Source organism: Rhea americana, unplaced genomic scaffold, assembly GCF_003343005.1.
Source record: "Rhea americana isolate MKP2758 unplaced genomic scaffold, rheAme1 scaffold_29, whole genome shotgun sequence".
In the NCBI taxonomy this organism is placed as follows: Eukaryota; Metazoa; Chordata; class Aves; order Rheiformes; family Rheidae; genus Rhea; species Rhea americana.
In genome coordinates this window covers 5,639,046-5,658,536 of record NW_028186412.1, presented here as the reverse complement: position 1 = coordinate 5,658,536, position 19,491 = coordinate 5,639,046, and the positions used below count along the sequence as shown (strand labels likewise).

The following is a 19,491-nucleotide window of genomic DNA, read 5'->3' as shown; positions in this document are numbered from 1 at the left end:
AACACTCTCTGCACTTCCCATAGCCTTTACACTTTTCCTCACAATGTATATTCACAGTATAAATTCTCCCTCTCCTTTGGATTCCATCATAGCAATATTTTCAGCTCTTCCCATGCACTCTGCTTATTTCCTTTACCTCCTGCCAGGAAAAGAGACAGTATGAGCCTAGTCAAGAACACATTGCTACTGCCGTCTCTTGCCATCTTAGGAAATTAATAACCTGCTTCTTAGCAGCTTTTGTGTCAACAGACAAATATCTTAGAGAGTTGTGAGTGCATGYAGGCCTGTTGTAGGAATATCTTAAGAGACCCCTTTTCACCTGCCTAAATTGTTTGGATAAAAGGAGGAGAAAGAGCAGACAAATTATTATTTCTCTTATTTTCTCAGGAAGGGAGACTAAAAAGCATTGCTACCACATTCCTGAAARGTAGCTATCTGCAAAAGACCAGAAAACTTATGCATAAACACCATTATTATACTTGCAAAACGAGAAACAAGTTTTATAATTCCTAATTGTCAGTATTTTGTTCCAAATTCYGATACTGCTTCTCTCACTTGAAACACCTTACAGAATCTTAACAAGAAGTTGCAAGAAGTTACACCACTATATTACAATCAGTGCAAGCCTGTCAAAGGAATTGAAGTTTAAAAAGCTTATCCTTTTGCTTTTAGTAAATCTTTCACCACTATAGGGTAGCTCTTGCCCTGTAAGCTCGAATATTTTYCAAAAAGAGAGAAACTGTTGTTTAAAAAAGTTCTAAACAGGCTCGTAGGGTAATTCAGGTTGAAATGGATTGCAAGAGGTCATTGGTTCCATCCTCCTGCTCACAGGAGAATCAGCTCTGATGTCAGACCCATATGGTTGGGGATTCATYCAGTTGGGTCTTGAGAACCTCTGAGGAAGAAGACTGCACAACCTCTCTGCACAATTCGTGCCACTGCCTGACTGTCCTCATGGGGCAAAAGCGTCTCCTTGTACTAGTGTGAACATCTCTTGTTTCAATGTACGTCTGTTGTCCCTTGCCCTCCTGCCATGCACCACTGAAACACCTGGCTCTGTCTCCTCAACAACCTCCTAGTCGGCACTGGGGGCTGCTGTCAGGTGTCCCTGGAGCACTCTCTGCTTCAGGCTAAACAAGCCCAGCTCCCCCAGCCTTTCCTCACAGGGCAAGTGCTCCAGCCTGACCATCTCGGCAGTCCTCCACTGAACTAGTTTCAGTTTCTCAACGTCTGTCCTATAGTGAGCAGGGGGCAAATTGTATGCACTATTCTAGATGCAGTCTAAAAAGTGCTGTGTAAAGGGAGATTGTCACTTTCCTTGAGCACTGGTTGTGCTCTTATTATAGGCTTTATTTGCAGGTTTCTTTACACTTACTCCTCCACACGGCAGTCTCATTTTACAAAATTTTTAGGATCCTAAGTATGTGAAATATCTATGCCTCAGGCTATCTTGGCTGAAAACTGGCAACAATCACAGAATTACAGAATGACTGAGGTTAGAAGAAACCTCTGGAGATCATCTAGTCCAACCCCTTCGCTCACGCAGGGTCACCTAGAGCACATTGCTCAGGACAATGTCCAGATGGMTTTTGAATATTGGCAAGGATGGAGACTCCACAACCTACCTGGATAACCTGTTCTAGTGCTCAGTCACCTTCACAATAAAGAAGTTTTTCCTCATGTTCAGACAGAACTTCCTGAGTTTCAATTTGTGCCTGTTGCCTCTGGTCTTATCTCTGGGTACCACTGAAAAGAGTCTGGCCCTATTCTCTCTACATCTTCCCTTCAGATACTTATACACATTGATAAGATCCCTCCTCAGTTCTCTCTCCCATAAGAAGACAGAAGTGGGAGAAAACATGACAAAAAAATAGGGCAACAATGGTTTACCTAGCAGCTTTGCACATACATCTACTTCTTAAACTTCTTACAGCTCGTAAGTACTCACATATCTATAGCAAATACAGGTATTTTGACAACTATATAAAGAAATAAAGATTTTTGTCTTGCATTATTGGATTTTTTTAATGTTTCCAATTCATTTTTAGCAGCAAAAGGAATGAAAGTCTATACACTTTGGGTCTTCAAACTATATTGTTTGGCAGCACAAACATAATGATTCAACTGTAATTTCCTACTTACCTTAGGAGCATAGTTACTTAAAAGTTTTTCTGACATCGCTGTAAGACAGTACTCCAATGTTTCCCTAAGAGTCTGGTTGATAGAAAATCTCGAAGTAGTCACATTTTTATCTCCAGTGTTTACTGCAAAGTTACTGAAAATATCCATTTCATCAAATGTTGTCTGCAGATACAGCTCTTCTACATCAGATAAACTGGTTTCTTCTATCCCTTGCAAGTGCTGCACACTTGAAGAAGAGACATCATTCTTACTTTAACAGCCTGTATATAACTTAGAAGTCTTTAAAACTGTTATTTAAATGTAAGAAAGAAATAAAAGCAAAACAAATATTTTATCTTTTATCTGCTTCCAAATTATGGTCAATCTTTATCACTTCTGAGGTGAATTTCTCTATGGAATGCATACTTGCCATTTTAGCTCTGTTAGAGATAAAGAAAAATAAAGCCTACACACACATCATAAGTTCTAGTGTAGTTTATACAGCAACATCTGTTTTATGTTATGATAGCGGACCTCAACCTGCTTTCACAGAATTGGAGCAGAAGCTCACAGCAACCCTGAAACTAGTATTCTAACTTCYATATAGAAAAGTAAAGCAGAAAAACTTACACAAACATTCTAGTCTCATTAACAGGAAATTGGACATAGTCCAAGAGCTTGAACATAATGCATATATGAAAGGCATAACAGCATTCTCATAGTGACTTTGACAGGCGCAAGTAACATGGCTGGGGCAACATATATAGTTGGAGTGGCACAAAGACGCATGGAATGCAACCATCTAGCCTTTATAGATATTACCTTCTAGAAAACTCCTAAGATATATGTTTCTTCTAGAATGGAAGGTAATGTTAAACAGCATGGATACATGTTTATACAAATTTACACATTATTTACAATATATAATGAATTAAAATAACTATTAGGTACTTACGTGTAAAAGAGCCAAACCTATTATAGTTATTTTACTTTGTTGTATTGCTGAAGAGATATGATTCACTCTCTTGTAGGATATTTTCTTCAGTACTTGGAGCTTTGAATATCAGCAAGACTATTGTAAAATCCACTTACGGCACTATAATATATTGCAAAAGCTCTACCATTTTCATGGAGTCTGAATGATGTTTTACAGAAAGATGCAAAAGAGCTTTAGGAACTTACGCATTTTGTTGTAACTGTGTGCTATAATGACAAATCTAAGAAGCCTAAGTATCTACAACGAATGGTTTAAAAACATACCTCTCAGCAGCACTTTGGAAAAAATTAATTGCAGCTCTGCAGTTCTTCATTGTAAGGCTCACAAGGATTTTTTGTAGTAAAAGATGAGGAAAATCACTGTAAAAAAAGAAAATGGATTTGTGTTTTCTTTCATTCAGACAAGCTATTGGGATTGCTACACAAATATTTACCAGATTCACTAAGTGAAAGCTTAGCTTTTCACTTAAGATTTCTAACCCATATACATCACCTAGCTGCTGTGCTATGGACACACAGCTAAACTACACTCCCCAAATGACATCCTATAGTAAGCTTTAAAAACTCTATAAACTCTAGGAAAACATTAACAACATACAATTCTGCTACTCCACTTTTCTCTTGGCAACCTTCTGCATTATAAGCTCAGTTTACATATAAAGTTCTGCTCAGAGACTTTACCTGCATAGCACAGGAGGCAACTCTGCACATTCTTCCATTTCTTCCTCCAAAGAGCAGGAGAGTACCCATTTCATTATTGCCTCCTTTAACACGGAACCCAGATTTCTCTCACAATTATTCTGTTCTATTCCTACATCTAAATTTTCYGGCACTGAGCAGACAGACATCACTAATGCTAAACAGCGTATAGCAGAACTGTAACAAAAAAGGAACACAGAACATTTGTGAGAAACGACAATKTAGTATTTATTGAACAATACTCTAAAGCAGAGTCAGTTAGTACTTGTGCATGCAGGACAGCTCTAGGAGCATGACAAGCAACTTAATAAGCATGCATACCAGAATACTCACTCACAAGAATCTCTGCAAATAGTGTTGACTATTACAGGTGCTCCCTGTCTATTTCAGACACTGATATCAGAACACTGGTTTCAGAATCAAATTATATTTAGGAGGAAACATACTTTTTAACTTCACAAATCAAATCTTTTTCAGTTAGATTTTACATTTGAAGATGCTTGCCTCTCCTCCTCCACTTCTACTTTTAGACTTACATAAGTATTTCTCTCAGTTTCAAATGCTTACGTAGGACTTTGGTGAGTTCTTAACTAGAAATACAGCCATAACAATTATAAATACAGTTTTCTATTGGCATAAATTAAAAAGCAATATTAATCCTTAACTAGAAATACAGTCATAACAATTATAAATAGAGTTTTCTATTGGCATAAATTAAAAAGCAATATTAATCCAACACAATTATTCTCATTTTACCTTGAAGGCTTGCATAAAGGTCCTGAAAATATCTTCCAGACTTCTTTATCTGTTACAACAAGGTTTTCTTGAATCATGGCTCCAAGTAGCCCAAAGCTGGCTATTTCAATTTGCTGAAAACTTATGCTGCGAATGGTAAGAGACCAAATCTTTGCCCAGGTTCTCTGCAGCTCCAACTTGTGGGTGCTTTTCAAACCAGTTTTCTGGTTTTGACACAGAGCCAGCTCTGTAAGGCACTTCAGTACATACGGAGTCCTTTCTCCTTGTCGCTGCTGAGGTAGCAACTGATGAAGTACATTGAGYAAGAGAGGTATTTCACTATTTGGAAGACTCATGGGATACTTTGATATTAACTGAGCTGTAATCTGTAACCTTGAAAACAGAAAGCAAAGCAATTAATATGAAACAGGAAGTGTGATTAAGCAAGGAGTGCTGAAGTGTGATTTAAGCGTGCAAACATGAATTYTCTGAAGAAATAAAAAGGAAATACAGTGTATGAAATCTTAGGGTACCCTAAATGAAAAGACTACAATTACTAAACTGTAATTACTAAAAATCTAATATATGATAAATTACAGAAATCTGAGAAGACAACACTCCTACAGATTTCAGTTAGTACAGTATTGTCGCCAAAAATGAAAGCAGTTTAAACTAGGGTTTGATTACAATAACCCAGCAGTTTGGCTTGAAGTCAAAGAAAAAAAATGTTTATAGTCTGAGAGGTTGTTGAGTTGAGATGAACTGAACAAGCCTAAAGAATCAGAAAACGTAAGATTCACTGGCTTTTGAATACAGATGTTGTGTATCTCAAACAATTTGTCACTGAAGAAAAATATAATATATTGTTGCTTTATGCAAGTGTATAGTATGTTTCTTTATAAGCCTCCTGCACTGTAAATTAATCCATCATCAAAGGGAAGTGGTGAAATATGTTTTGGGGAAAATATAAAACAGCATAAGTGAAAATATTATTAATATTTGGACTATCTTTACWCTATGTCTCTAAAAGGAAGGATAGTCATAGAAGTGATAGCTAGGGAGATAATGGTGCAAGAGCCACAAAAATTTGCCTGTATGCCATCAGTTTAGCACCCATGTGTTTTTCTGACCACAGTATTAAAGCTTAAYTAATATTGCACAAAATTTATTTCTRATTATTCTTTGTTTTCTAGCATTTTCTTCAGCTTAAATAACAGAATTCGATTAAGTCATTGTCTGAAAAATACGGCATCTCAACATGTGGGTAAAACAATGAACACCGCAAGGATTACTGTCTTACTTTATTAAAACAATTCAAAACATTGTCTCCATAAGAAGTATTTTGTGTGTTATCTCCATCACTTGGTTAGATCTACATTATTTTAGTTAGATACTGTCACGTTAGCTATTCAARTCAGTAATATAAATGTTAAAACTTCTGCCTACCATTGCGCCGACTCGTGAGAGTGAAAATGATTAAAACACACAACTGCCAGCATTTCCTGGAGACTGCCACCTCTATGCAGAACGGCTTGTTTACTTCTCARTCAGAACCTAGTCATTTTACCTCAATACCACAAACAACACCGTCTCCTCCTGCTCCCTGCAGCTCAGGGCATGATACACAAGTAGCTAAGCTAGTCTGGTATCTTCTACAACAATTTCCAAGAAAGAGTCAGGTTGACCACGAGGTTGCAATAACATCCAATTTAATTTTAATTTTTAATTTATTAAAACATTAATTAATGTTTTAATTTAATTTTGAAGCTAATGAGTCGACATTCTTGAATTTAGAACTACAACTAATATGCTCTGGAAAAATCAGGTTGTGGTCTTTTAATAACATCTACAGATCCTGCAATGCTCTGCCAGAGATTCTTTCTCCCGTGGCACTCAATGGAAGGTGATGTTCAGCTATATCTCCAGTTCCAAAATTCCCCTTCCTTAGGGCCCAAGCTCTGCATTTGAACAGTTTTTAGGCTAYATATTAAAACAAACTGTGTATACTAGTCCTGAGTTGACAGTCTGCTACTGGCTGCTCTTCCCTGACACATACTTTTTAAGAGAGCAGTAAACCTCAACTTAGTTTCATAATATTCACATGTTGGATCACACACACACATTCCCTTACATAAAGATAGGTAATACTTAGCCCAAAAGATAGGCAAAAAATCAGTGGTGGCAACATCTTATACTACTACAACACAATTTACTAGACCTCTTTTTTTTTCCCCTTAGGAAACCAAAGATACCAAATTTTCAATGCAAGATTACCAAGAACAGTAATCGTTACTTTCCAAATGCTGTGAGAACTGAGCTTAYTGCTTACATGTAAGTCACACTAATTACAGCAGGTGCACACACCTCATTTGAATGCACGATACATTCAGGAGAACAATTACATTTAAAAAGATGTTTGTAGTGATATTTGTTTCAAGTAAAGATGTTATTACCAGGGTATGACATCAAAATCCTTCTGTGATCTTTGCAGGTTGTCTCGAATTACTTCCCAGCCTAGTTCAATCTTCCTGCGTTTGCTTGGTACTGTTACATCATTGGAGTCTCTTTGCGAAATGACGTACGATGGGCCAATTTCCTGAATTCTTGTATCATCAGTAAAAAGCTTTATAGAGATATGAACAAGTACTCAAATGAAAAAGTAATATTTAAAGAAATTTTGAAATTTCAAACTAGTCAAGATTTTTACCATGCCTAAAACCTCTTAAGTGGCAATAAGCTAACTTATTTATTATTATCTATTATAGTAGAATTTATGCTTATATTCTTATAAGCAACAGTAATRAAATCTACCGTAACTTAGGAGTACAAACTTTCTAAACTGCAAAAAAGTTAACAATTAAACACAATAGAAAAAGGAAAAAAGGTACTATTATTTTGGAAAGCAGTTCTGTGGAAATGTTAAAGCCGTATTACTTGCAAAAGCAAAATACAAAACACGTTAAGTACACATACCAACTTAATATTAAACTAAAATATATATAATAAGTTACCTGATGACAAATATCAGCCATTAACTCAATCAAATTTTCCTTTACAGCAATATTACGTGAGCCTGAAGAATACTTTCCTCTACTACCTATGAGATTTATTTCATTCACCAGCAGATCATACAGATTATGTAAGATACTTTGCCATTTTGTTGAGTCATATGCACCTGTACATGCAAAAATAATGTAAAGATAATGAATGTACTGCCCACTTCGTAGAGTATGTAACCTACCTCAACTATGCAATACAGCCAAAATCAGAGTAAAATAGATAAAGTTTGACAACAAATAATATTTTTCAATAGATTCAACAGTATAAAATTTGGTGTTTGAACATTTGCAAAGAAAAGGGGGAACAGAATCATTCATTTCCTCCAAAAGAGGAAAACTTAAGAGGTAAGTATCTAATACTTCAGGAAGCTGAAACTCCCATCTCTCCCAAAGCCAATTTGTTGCATGGCTCATAAAAGAATTAGAATAATTTTCCAGGACTTGCCAGAAATGTTTGATAAGCTCATCCTCTCAGCCTAAGAAAACAAAAAGTGTTTCAAATTACATCTAACCAACAGTGTTATAGCACCGTCCATTAGCACACTCATAGAACACAAACATCCTGAAGAATAACTAGCCCTAAACAAAACAATTTCTGTTAATAAAAATTAAAATAAAAACATAACCAATAAGATCCAACTTCTCGTGGGAATAATGAAGAAATAAATTCCTGTATTTTTCTTCTTAATTTAAGGCTGATGTATTCATTTCTCTCAGGTACGCTAATGAATTAGGAAGTACTGGATTAAACAGGAAACTGTTAAAACAGCAGTGACTTAGGTTAAATATTTTCACACATAAAAAATAAAATAATTTCCACCCAAAAAAGTTTTTTTCCCCAGAAAAAGTGGACTGTAGGTTTTCATTAAGTTGCTAAGATTTTTTAAAAGGGGTTTTTTTTTAGAGGAAATCCTTGAGTACTAGAGATGTCTGTTACTAACAGACCTAGAAAAGAATAAAATTATGACAATAGTAAACAAAGAAAAAACAGGATGATGCAAGGAATGAGAAACAAAGTTAGTATTCACTAATACTGAGCAATGAATCAGTATATAAAATATACTTTGAAAACTCACTTTCAAATTGATAGTACGAAACAAGCWATAGTTATTCCCATTAATATTTTCAATACAGTATCAAAATTCAAAAATTAAGCATGGTAATCTGAACAATCATACACAGTGCTAGGAAAAAAAAAAACAGGAGAGCTTTTTGTTGTACCTTTTTCCTGAGATTTTGCACCTCTTGGATGATGAATATGAACTTGGAGACGAAATAACTCAATTATTGACTCTTTCAGGGAATCTTTTGGTCTATACTGAGTCCATATATAAAGCACTGTAGGCAAAATTTCTTCTCCTATTTTACAAATCCGCATGCGACAGTTGACAGCAAATGTATTGCAAAAGATATTCATTGCTGCAAGAATATGATCCAGGCCTGCAGTGTTTTTCTCCTGCCTGCAATGTAAATCACATACTCAAACTCCAAAAGAAATAACCGTATTTCTTATCACAGGAATTGTTTAAATGTAAATATTAGCAAGTATTGTACTCTGAATATTATTTACCTATCAAATACATAAGTTATTAATAGCTTAAAATAGTCCAAAGACAAACTAACAAAATATGTTTATAGTAACATATCTGTTATTACTGAAGTCTAATCCCAAATACTTGAAAAAAAATTTTTTTTTTCAAGATAGGTATTAGGATACAAAAGGAGCACTCGCAACATACCTCACATACTGCATTGCTTTTGAAAAGAAGATAAACATATCAGAACTTCCATTAGTTTGGAAGCAATATCCCCTCATAAGAGTGTGAATTATTCTAGCCACCAAAACTCTATTAATCTTCCCAGAACGTTCGAGGTATAATTGGCCATAGAGGATCAGCAGCTCTAAAAATGTAACAAAAAATATATATATTTATGTTATAAACATGYATATATACATCTAAAATATGTATTTAAGAGGATGACATCAAAAATGCTTGAAGTATTACATTAAATATAGACGAAAAAAAGTATTCTCAGTGCAGCTGCATGTGATTATTCACAAAAGTTAATCATAAAAAAAAAGAAAACTGATGTGGGCTTGTTTACCCTTCAAGGAGAACTACATTTGTTCTGAGTTGGGATACAACTGGTTTTGTGTCACAGATAGCAAAGTAGCTGTAGCTATATGGTTGACTTCTACAACTACTTCCACACTCAGCTCCCTTTACATGGATTGCTCAGCACAGCTCGGGCACCGCTGTCGCCCAGTTAAAGCTTTGTGACACAGTAACGTAGRGGTATGCACTATCTCTGCTTCCCGTGATGCAGACAGTTACACGAGCAGTGCAAATGATCTAGACCTTGGGAAGAAGGTGCCAATTTTCTGTTGCATATGAGGCCAGAGATACGGAAGGTGTTAGTGTTGTGAGTCCTGCCAAGGTGTCCRTAAATCTACTAAGGCCTGCACAACACTGAAGAGGATCCCTTGCACGTTCCCTGCTGCCCTCCCCTCGAAGAATTCACATGCAGGAAAAGCATGAAGCTTTATGCAAAGCCAAGAATCTGCATGGGAGGCAAACCTGCAGCTAAACAAATCAGCAAAAGCATTTAAGAAACAAGAAAACTTGACTCTAGATCACCAGCTAGTCTGATCTCATAGCTAAGCATGTTTTGAATAGGAAGYTGAACTAGAAACCTCCTGAGATCCCTTCTAACATGAATTATTCTGTCATTCTATGACTGTCTGGGAGAACCAATACAGCCCATAATGCATACAGAAACAAACAAGGAAGAAGGGAAATAGGGCAGAGGGTATTTTAAAATCTGGATCCAAAGAGAGCATAGGAAAGAAAAGAGTATAGCAGCCAGCAATATGAACTTTCTTCTGGGGGCCAACAGAATCTACAGGAGGCTAACATTACCAAAATCTGGTCAATCTGACCAAACTAAAAGAGCAAGAACAACATCTGCATTCATGGAGGGAAAAAAAAAAAGTTCCAAAAGTTACAGTGGTCTCTGAACCATGCTGTCATGCCTCATTCTCCAAGTTCTGTTGAGACACCCAGATGGAGACTCTGTGGACCAGGCCCCCACACAAATCACTGGAGGAGCTGAAATCCCCCTCAGCACTGGACTGAGTTTCATTCTTCTCCAAGTTCAACTGTTGACACTCTAGTCACTCCTCAAGAGCACGGTCTAGTGTCTCTTCTTGCTGGAACTGCTGCTATTGTCACATCTCCAGAGCTTCTGATTCCCAGTCCTCTGTCAAGTCTCATCCAAGTGAGCCAAGACCTGTTGTCAGTCCTGTTTACAAACCTTTGTGATCCTTCCAAACACAGCTTTCATGGTGCCCTCCCTCTCCTCCCCTYCCTCTGAAGGGCTGCTTCAGCCCTAAGATGTTGCAGCATCCTCTCCAGGATGCCTATAATGACATGGGGACAAGATGGGGGGGTTAGGGGGGGAATTGGCCAGAAGAGGAGGCATCCTGCTCTTCAAAAGCATCTGCAGAAGGAAACAGAARGCCTGCTTGTCCTTGAATATATGTGAGGACACAATGCACTGTACTGTTGTTTATTGCCACCCTTTCCACAGTCTTCAAGATATCAAGGACAGCTTCTTGTAGGTGGCTGGGAAAGTCCCAGTTCCGCCTTAACTCCTGCAAAAACAGGTGAAGTCAAGCTCTGAGAAACCTAAGACCTGCTGACCTCAGCAGCAGGAGGTTGCATGGCAACTAGAGTATCTGAGCTTTTAGGTTAAGGAAGAAACAAAGTGGAAAGTTGGTATTAAGCACCAAGAGTGGAAATAGGACCCTTTGGCACTGTCAATCTCTTCTGTTGTTTTGGCAGCTGGTTTTTACTGGAGAAGGAATTAAGAATTTCTTGTTACATTAAGTGCCTGGTGCAGGGGGTCTTAGAGCACTATCAGGGCATCTCGTCCATGTTTGCTATGGCTCTCCTCTAAATAAAGCAACTACCTTTAATCTAGATTAAAGAATGATCTTCTTTCTACAGGGATTACAAAGAATACGCACCCTACAGGGAACACACAGACTGCTCACATTAGGAATTAGCTACCTGGAATTTCTGCTGTTGCATGTTTACCTATGTATCTATCTGACCCTGGATAATGACATGGCATGCTATGAGCTCAGCATGGTCTTAAATACAGCAGCACATCAGCAAATGTGACAGAACATCCTTTTTCATCCTCTCCCCGAGCTAATGACATAGTTACAGGCTTCCTGATGAATAGTGCTTCTGTACCCTGAGTATTATTCTCATGACCAGCTATGAAATAAGAGTGACTGTATAGTGCCATGAAGGGTCTCTGCATCAGAACATTCATGACAGCGGAAGTCTAAGGAGCAAGACTGCTCCCCCATGGCTGACACAGGACAGCTGGATATGCAACCTTTTGTGCTTGTCAGAATAAGCATCCACGTGTATGTAGGTAAGGGGATGATACCATGACTGCTTCCTACCTCAGCCAATAATGGACACTAAATAAAAGGAAAATTTGCAACTTACTGCTGTAGTTTAGGTCAGCACAGACTAAATGCACACATTAACTATTATACATTAATTTAATCCCTGTGAAGGAGTTTGGGTGTTTATTGCCTCTGGGAACTACATGTAGAACGCTACAAAGTTACAGAAAAGTGGTCATCTCTACTTCCCCTTTCCTTGCTGTCAAGAGCAGTRATTGCCAGTGGTGGGAAGCAGTAGGGCATTAAGCATGTTGGCTCTGGTTGTGCTAGCCTGGTCCTCCCAGGTGTACCTAGAGGTCCTYCAAGGTCACACATCCCCTGAGGTACAGTTGTGCTGCCCCTGTTCTGGCTGTGGTGGGTGAGTTTTATGAGGTGGAGCACATCATCCATATTGTTTCATGTTTACTTGTTGGTGGACTACTCTGTGCTCACTATTTAGCRTTGCATGTTGTATATTGCTGGGCGAATATTCTTAGGTAAGTTCAGTTCTCCTATTTCTGTCAAACATGTTTTTTTTTTTCTATAATATCTGCCTAATTGTGCTCTAACAAAAAGTTACATCCCTAACAACTACATAACAACATACCAAAGGTGGGCCCCGGCATCAGCCTAATTACTCAAGTCATGCCAGCTCAGCTGGCCAAGTCATTTTCCACCCCTTGCTCCATGTCTCTGCAACATGCAGTTATCTAATGATACACAGTGAGAGGGTACTTGAATCATAAATAGCACCATCTGCGATAGTCACCAAAGCTTTACATATAGGATTATAACAATAACGGTTAAGACTGTATGTGCTTCAAAAAATACAAAAATGGGATGAGCAGGGAGATGGAATAAGGCAGTAGCATTTGGGCTACAAYCAGAGACTGCATCATACCAATATGCTTTAGGTGTAGTGCCTACACTGACAGCAGTCTWAAGTACATTCTCATGCCAATGTAGCATTTTGATTTCTACTGCTCAGTGGATACCTGGGCCCTCTTAAGAGTTTTGTGATCTGTGTCTCTAATTTTGTTTAGCTCTGGAGGATGCAATTTAGGTGGATAAAGGGACAGAGTGCCTCCTCAGCAAGTTTGCTGATGATCCCAAGCTGCTACACCTGAGTGCTGTGCTGCCATTCAGAGAGACTTGGACAGGCTGGAGAGCTGGGCAGAGAGGAATTTCATGAGGCTGAACAAGGGCAAGTGCAGGGTCCTGCACCTAGGGAAAAATAACCCTAGGCACCAGTACAAGSTGRGGGCTGACCTTCTGGAGAGCAGCTCTGCAGAGAAGGACCTGGGAGTGCTGGTGGATGAGAGGTTGACCATGAGGCAGCAATGTGCCCTTGTGGCCAAGAAGGCCAATGGTCTCCTGGGGTGCATTAGGAAGAGTGTTGCCAGCAGGTCGAGGGAGGTGATCCTGCCCCTCTCCTCAGCCCTGGGGAGGCCTCATCTCGAATCCTGTGTCCAGTTGTGGGCTCCCCAGGACAAGAGAGACACAGAGCTACTGGAGARAGTCCAGCATCGGGCTACGAGGATGATCAGAGGGCTGGAGCATCTGCCCTMTGAGGAACGGCTGCGAGAGCTGGGCCTCTTCAGCCTGGGGAAGAGAAGACTGAGGGGGGATCTGATCAATGTGTATAAGTACCTGAAGGGAGGGTGTCAAGGGGACAGGGACAAACTCTTTTCAGTTGCCCCGTGTGACAGGACAAGAGGCAATGGGCAGAAATTGAAGCACAGGAAGTTCCGCCTGAACGTGAGGGGGAATTTCTTCCCTGTGAGAGTGACGGAGCCCTGGCACAGGTTGCCCAGAGAGGTTGTGGAGTCTCCTCCTCTGGAGATCTTCAAGGCCCGCTTGGATGCAGCCCTGTCTACCATGCTCTAGGTGATCCTGCTTGAGCAGGGAGGCTGGACTAGATGATGTCCAGAGGTCCCTTCCAGCCTCAGCTATTCTGTGATTCTGTGATTCCGTGATTCAGAGTTTATTTCAGAGCAGGTTTATTTATATTCTGTAGTTAAGCACTTTTCTTCAAGCTACAGAAAATATTTTTTAGAAATACTTTTCAAAAATCCAAAGTCTATCTGACTGCAAATTCTACTGCTATTTGCCTAGCACAGTGCTTTGTATTTCTACACTTTCTCCAGAATTACACAGAAGAGATTGAACAAACTAGATTGTAAAACTTCTTAATACTTTCTTTTTCAAGTTACTAATCATCTACKCTATTATACAAAACAAAGCGAAACACATGAGTGGAGAGTTCACTATATGCCAGTTAGATGATCAAAATACATTCAGCCAGGAGGAGAACTTTTATAAGTTAACTGTCTTAGAGTCAAGCCCAGTCCTCTAAAAAGTAAAAATTTATGTTTGCATTTTCATTCACAGTGGAGGTTGTATGATATACCAAGTTTTAAATCTGTTTTTGTCTATTTAAGCCTTACCCTTTCTCATCATTTCTTTATATGTAGTATTAACATATAGCAACACTGAATCAATGCTTTTAGGATTTTTGCGATAGAAGTCACGAAGAAGTCAGGTAATAAATTTTAAGTGTAGTACGCAAACTGTATCAAAACTATAGCAGCCAACAACTTGTAAACAACTGCCCATCAAACCAGTTTTACTATTTCCTGCATACAAACTCAATGGATTTATAACACATGTTAAGTTCTGCAAAGGACATGTATATTTATATATACTGACCGTATATAAGCACTTATGCTTCAGCAGAAAATAGACAAAAAATATGCAAAAAGAAACAAAGCAACAAAGACTCGAGACTGACTTTATTTCAGCTGTAAGTCTTCAGGGCTGACTATTTTTCTTCACATGTTTTGTATAGTACCTCACACAACAGGGCTTTACAGCAATAGCAAGAGATAATTAAAACATGTTGAAACATACTCCCATAATAGCAAAAGACATTTGTAAGTAGTCTTGAAAATGTTACCTGACCACTGCTGCTGGGATATCTCACACCAGTATTTCCTTACTGAAAGAATATCCTTTAGGAGAATACTACTACAGTCAGCTCCATAAACTGCACAACTTGTTGCATCTCTCATGACTTTCAGGATGTAATTTATAAGTTCCTGACATGCCAGTCTGGGTCCTCCTATGTGAAGAAACAATATGAACACTGCAATTAATCAAAAGTTTGCATAATAGATCTGGAATTAATGGCTTGTAAAATTAATATTTCCATGTTCATTTAGAAAGAAAAATAAAAATACAGTTCAGAAACAGTTCTGCTAAGAATTAAATTACTTATGAGAAAAGATACATCAGTTATACACAAAGCAAATAAATAAAATGGCACTGTCAACATCAGCAATATAAAGGACTAATTCACATGAAGACATATGTTTAATTAAAGAATTAAAATGTAATTTTAAAAATAAWTTAAAAATTAAAATTTAATTTATTTAACACCTGAAAGTGGGCAAAGACAAACTCCATTCTGATAACTCGTTCAGTGCAAAATTAAGAGTTAAAAGTAAAACACCAAATAAAAGAATCAATAATGCTATATGGATATACATTACTGACTTGCATTAGCATGTCTGACGAAGCATTTAACCAAACTGCCAATCGCTTCCATCTTTTTCTGTCTGGAAGTTTGGGTTGAAACAGATACATTAGGGTTTGTCAGTGTGAGGCTTTCCATCTCTTTCTGGAAATATTTCTGCAGGGCTCTTCAAAAAATACAAGAGAGACATTAATCAAGGATCTGCACATTGCTAACCGAAGTAAAGTAATTAAATGTTGTTTTAACTTAGAACTCAACTACCTGCTTATTTAGCCATTCTGATTGTAAAGCACTACTAAACTCTAAAATATATTATAATGTAAGCATGCTAGAAATGGTTTATAAAAGGAGCTGATAGCCTTAAAGATGATCCAGACACATCTTGAGTAAGAACTGAGTATTCCTATATACTTTACGTAATGCTAAACATACAATCCATGATTAGGAAAACAAGCAATACTAAAGCTTGTTACTTATGCTGCAACATACAGCGCAAAAGAGCAAGCAGTACTCTTCAGTTCCTGTATTGAGGAAAACCTCAACCTCACTTACAGTTGACAGGAWGTTTTAACTGAATACTTTTGAACCTAACACTTTGCACTTCCTGAAAAATACAAACCTTCCAGCAACGTGGAGAAGGGATTATTCATATATTAAAATAATAGTTCTCTATCACATAAAAGTAACATACATTATAAATAGATTAAACATTTTCCTGACTTTGTTGCAATTTCTGTAGATTTTCTGGCTTGCTATTTCACTATTAAACTATATTCAGTTTAGAGTCTGACCATCTCAAAAGCAACATAAGAAATCTATTGGAATGCTTCTTACAATGTTTTGATACAGCTGTAAAACAAGAACCATGCAAATGTCATCCAGTTAAAAAGCATAATGGAAATCTGCCCAGATGCCTGCCTATGAAAACTAGTACATCAGACACAGTTTTAATATGAAAACAGTACAGGGCCCCAACTGTTCTAAAAATGTATCCCAATCCTATTCAGTCCAATTTTACAGTACATCTAAAGTAATTATGTAAAGATGAGTCTCTACAAACCTCTTTAGTTTACAAGCCACAGCCCTTTTATTGTGTCTTGAAGAATTCAGTAACAGAAAAATTTTAAATGAGCTACCTATAATCCAGATATGAACTATAAACTGAAAAACAGATGTAGAAGATATTTTTCAAGAAAGTAACTATTACTTTTGTAAGAAAAACTAACCATCTATTAACAGCCAGTTTCTCAGCAGTTAAGTCTACTGTTTGTACATTTATAACCCAGTATGTGCCCTTGCATCCTCTGTATGTGGAAAGTGTTGGAGTGAGACAGTTAATGCATTATTTGGCAATTTCAGATTTACTTCTTTTAGGGACTAACATAAGTCTTTTTTGTTTATAAGCTGACAAGAGGCCTCAAACAATCTGCAGAAAGGTAAGCATTAAAATAAGCCTGATAAACAAAATAATAATGTTCCATGTTACAGAACTGTGACCATTCRCGAAGAAATAAATAAATAAATAGATAACAATAACACTTTGCTCTGGACAGTGAAAGAACCTACTCAAATACAGCATCCCAGCCGAGCTGCGCTGCTTGTCTAGAATCAGAATTCCGGTCCAGCTGGAGAACAATTTCAGAATCATAAAGGAGTTGCTTGAAATTTTCAACTTCTTTCTGAAAATGTATTTCAGGAAAAAAAAAGTTATTAATCATTCTCTTCATTGCGAATGATACACACCAGAAGAAATACTATTACCCTTCGTAGTGTAGCTCTATCATTTCCAAGGTGACGGCAACAAATGAACAGATCATGTAATCCAAAACTCATGGTTCAGCTGAGCTGGAGAGTCATTTATATCTGCAAACAGAAATAAAAGGATGAAATAAATTATTTTATTTAACACAGAGCCAAATCAACCAGCTTAAAAATTGGAAATGCAATATATTGAAAATTCTGTATCAAATACAACAGTCTTATTTCACTGAAAAGCTCATTCACCTCTGGGTTGCTGTTATGGCTCACAAGACAGAACTAGAAAGYGTCATGTCAAGAATGCAATCTATTCCCACGAGCAGCAGTTGTTGACAATAACAGCAAAGATGCCTTTCACACAAMTGACTTCTTTTGATAATGAATGAAAAAGCAGAGAAAAAATACAGAGTGAAATACGAATGGTAATCAGACTACATTCAGCTCTATGTCATTTTAATCGGGCAAACAGCACTAACTTCAGGACTTAGCAGTTATCAGAAGCACTCTTAACCTGATGAGGAGAAGGCAGCCCTTTGAAAAAAACTTTCTTTCACTCTTAACATCCTTCACTGCACTGCAGGCAGAATCATGTTGGCAAATGCCCCTGGACTCCAAATACCAAAAGATGCTCAAATATCCATGATAGGAGGAAAAGACTTTTTCCTTCTGTGACCACTTAAGATTATGCCCCATCTCCTTTAACACAGGTCAGAATCAGATCAATCTTACACTTCTGGTTTTCCAGAAAATTATGTTGATGCAGATCACGACAATGGAATTGTATACAGTGTCCACGCYTCTCTTTTACCTCTTCCTTTAAACTAGCCTCAAGAGAAACTCGTCAGAAAAAGSAAGATGGACATGCTGGCAGTAACCCCAAGTACCTGCTGCTGAGTCTGCAGTAAAGAGCTGAGGAGGAGTGTACATGATGMGTATCACTGGCCCTTGAACACCGAAGTGAGAACATAAATAACCATTTAGATAAATAAGGCAATCAAAACTTTAAAGATCTACTGTCTTAGACTATATTCATCTCCTTTGGATTCAACTGAGATTGTGCTGAGATGAATGGGTCACTTCACACATCTCTGAAAAAAAAATGTGTGGAAAATAAATAGTTTAATAGCAAATTATTTTCTCTGCTTTACATTCCATGTGATTACTTTAGCTGTATTAAATATGAGATGAAGAAGAAAGGGCAGAAGAGATGASCAATATGTGGCACACCCAGAGGCAGGAGCCTGTGATGTAAGTCCTATGTAAAGTAAAAGCAAAACAGCAGATTTCTAAAGTTTGACATTTATGCTATCTATAGCTATATCACAGAAAAAAAAAAAAACTACTGAACATGTTCTTCAACACAAAGTCAAACTTGAYAGACAGCCCTGGCCATAAAACTGAACACTGAGAGCTCTCCTTTCTCTGGAAGAGTCTGAGCCCCTGTCTTCCACCCCCTACGGAAGGACCATCTCTCCATCTTACCCCGCGCTAGGATTTACGGGGATGTCACCACTTGAAACGCCTTTTCCCTGCCACACACTCGCGCATCTCCCTTCCTGCGCTCGCCCTTCTAAGTCAGCACCCAGACGTCTTAAAGGCGACCAGAACTCGGCACTTGAGAAAGCCGCGAAACACAACGTTAAGGTACCACCGCRCAGCCACCGCCGAGAGCGGCTAAGACGGGCGGAGAGAACCAAGGGGGAACCGGAGCCGAGTAAGCACGATCCGAAGGGGACGGCGGCGAGGSAGGCGCCTTCGCGAAGGGGCCCGCGGCAAGCCTGAACGGCTGCGCGGGCGCCCACGGGCGCTCGGCTGGGGGCGGGGGGGAGCGCTCCTCTCCCAACGCGCTGCTCGTGCCGGGAACGGCAGCGCGCAGGAAGCGGCGCTTCGGGCGCTAACGGCTCCTAAACCGCTGGCGGGAGCACAAACTCAGGGCTGGCCGAGAACCGCGGCAACGCGGCGCTCCGCGCGCCGGGCAGGGCGCCCAGACGGAAGGCAGCAGTCGCCTTCCTCCGGTGCTCGGCGGCACCCTAACTGCGGCGGCCACAGCGGCGGCGGCCCCGCAGGGCGCCGCGCGCCCCCCGCGTCTCCTCGCAGCCCCGTTACCAACCGCCACGCCCCGC

At 38.8% G+C, this 19,491-nt stretch overlaps 1 protein-coding gene across 1 annotated transcript in view; it reads right to left on the bottom strand.

The window, feature by feature from the left end:
* The window catches only part of ATM (ATM serine/threonine kinase), an 84,792-nt gene extending 65,622 nt beyond the window's left edge, over positions 1-19,170 (bottom strand). Inside the window, exons 1-13 of the mRNA XM_085309060.1 lie at positions 18,851-19,170; positions 17,372-17,473; positions 17,177-17,289; positions 15,631-15,776; positions 15,032-15,196; positions 9,350-9,512; positions 8,832-9,070; positions 7,563-7,726; positions 7,005-7,174; positions 4,573-4,944; positions 3,799-3,993; positions 3,382-3,477; positions 2,143-2,368 (exon numbers count right to left, since the gene is read on the bottom strand). Coding sequence (XP_085165186.1) covers positions 2,143-2,368; positions 3,382-3,477; positions 3,799-3,993; positions 4,573-4,944; positions 7,005-7,174; positions 7,563-7,726; positions 8,832-9,070; positions 9,350-9,512; positions 15,032-15,196; positions 15,631-15,776; positions 17,177-17,289; positions 17,372-17,443 — 2,121 coding nt within the window. The 5' untranslated portion in view covers positions 17,444-17,473; positions 18,851-19,170. The remainder of the gene's footprint in view (positions 1-2,142; positions 2,369-3,381; positions 3,478-3,798; positions 3,994-4,572; positions 4,945-7,004; positions 7,175-7,562; positions 7,727-8,831; positions 9,071-9,349; positions 9,513-15,031; positions 15,197-15,630; positions 15,777-17,176; positions 17,290-17,371; positions 17,474-18,850) is intronic.
* Between the last annotated feature and the right edge of the window lie 321 nt (positions 19,171-19,491).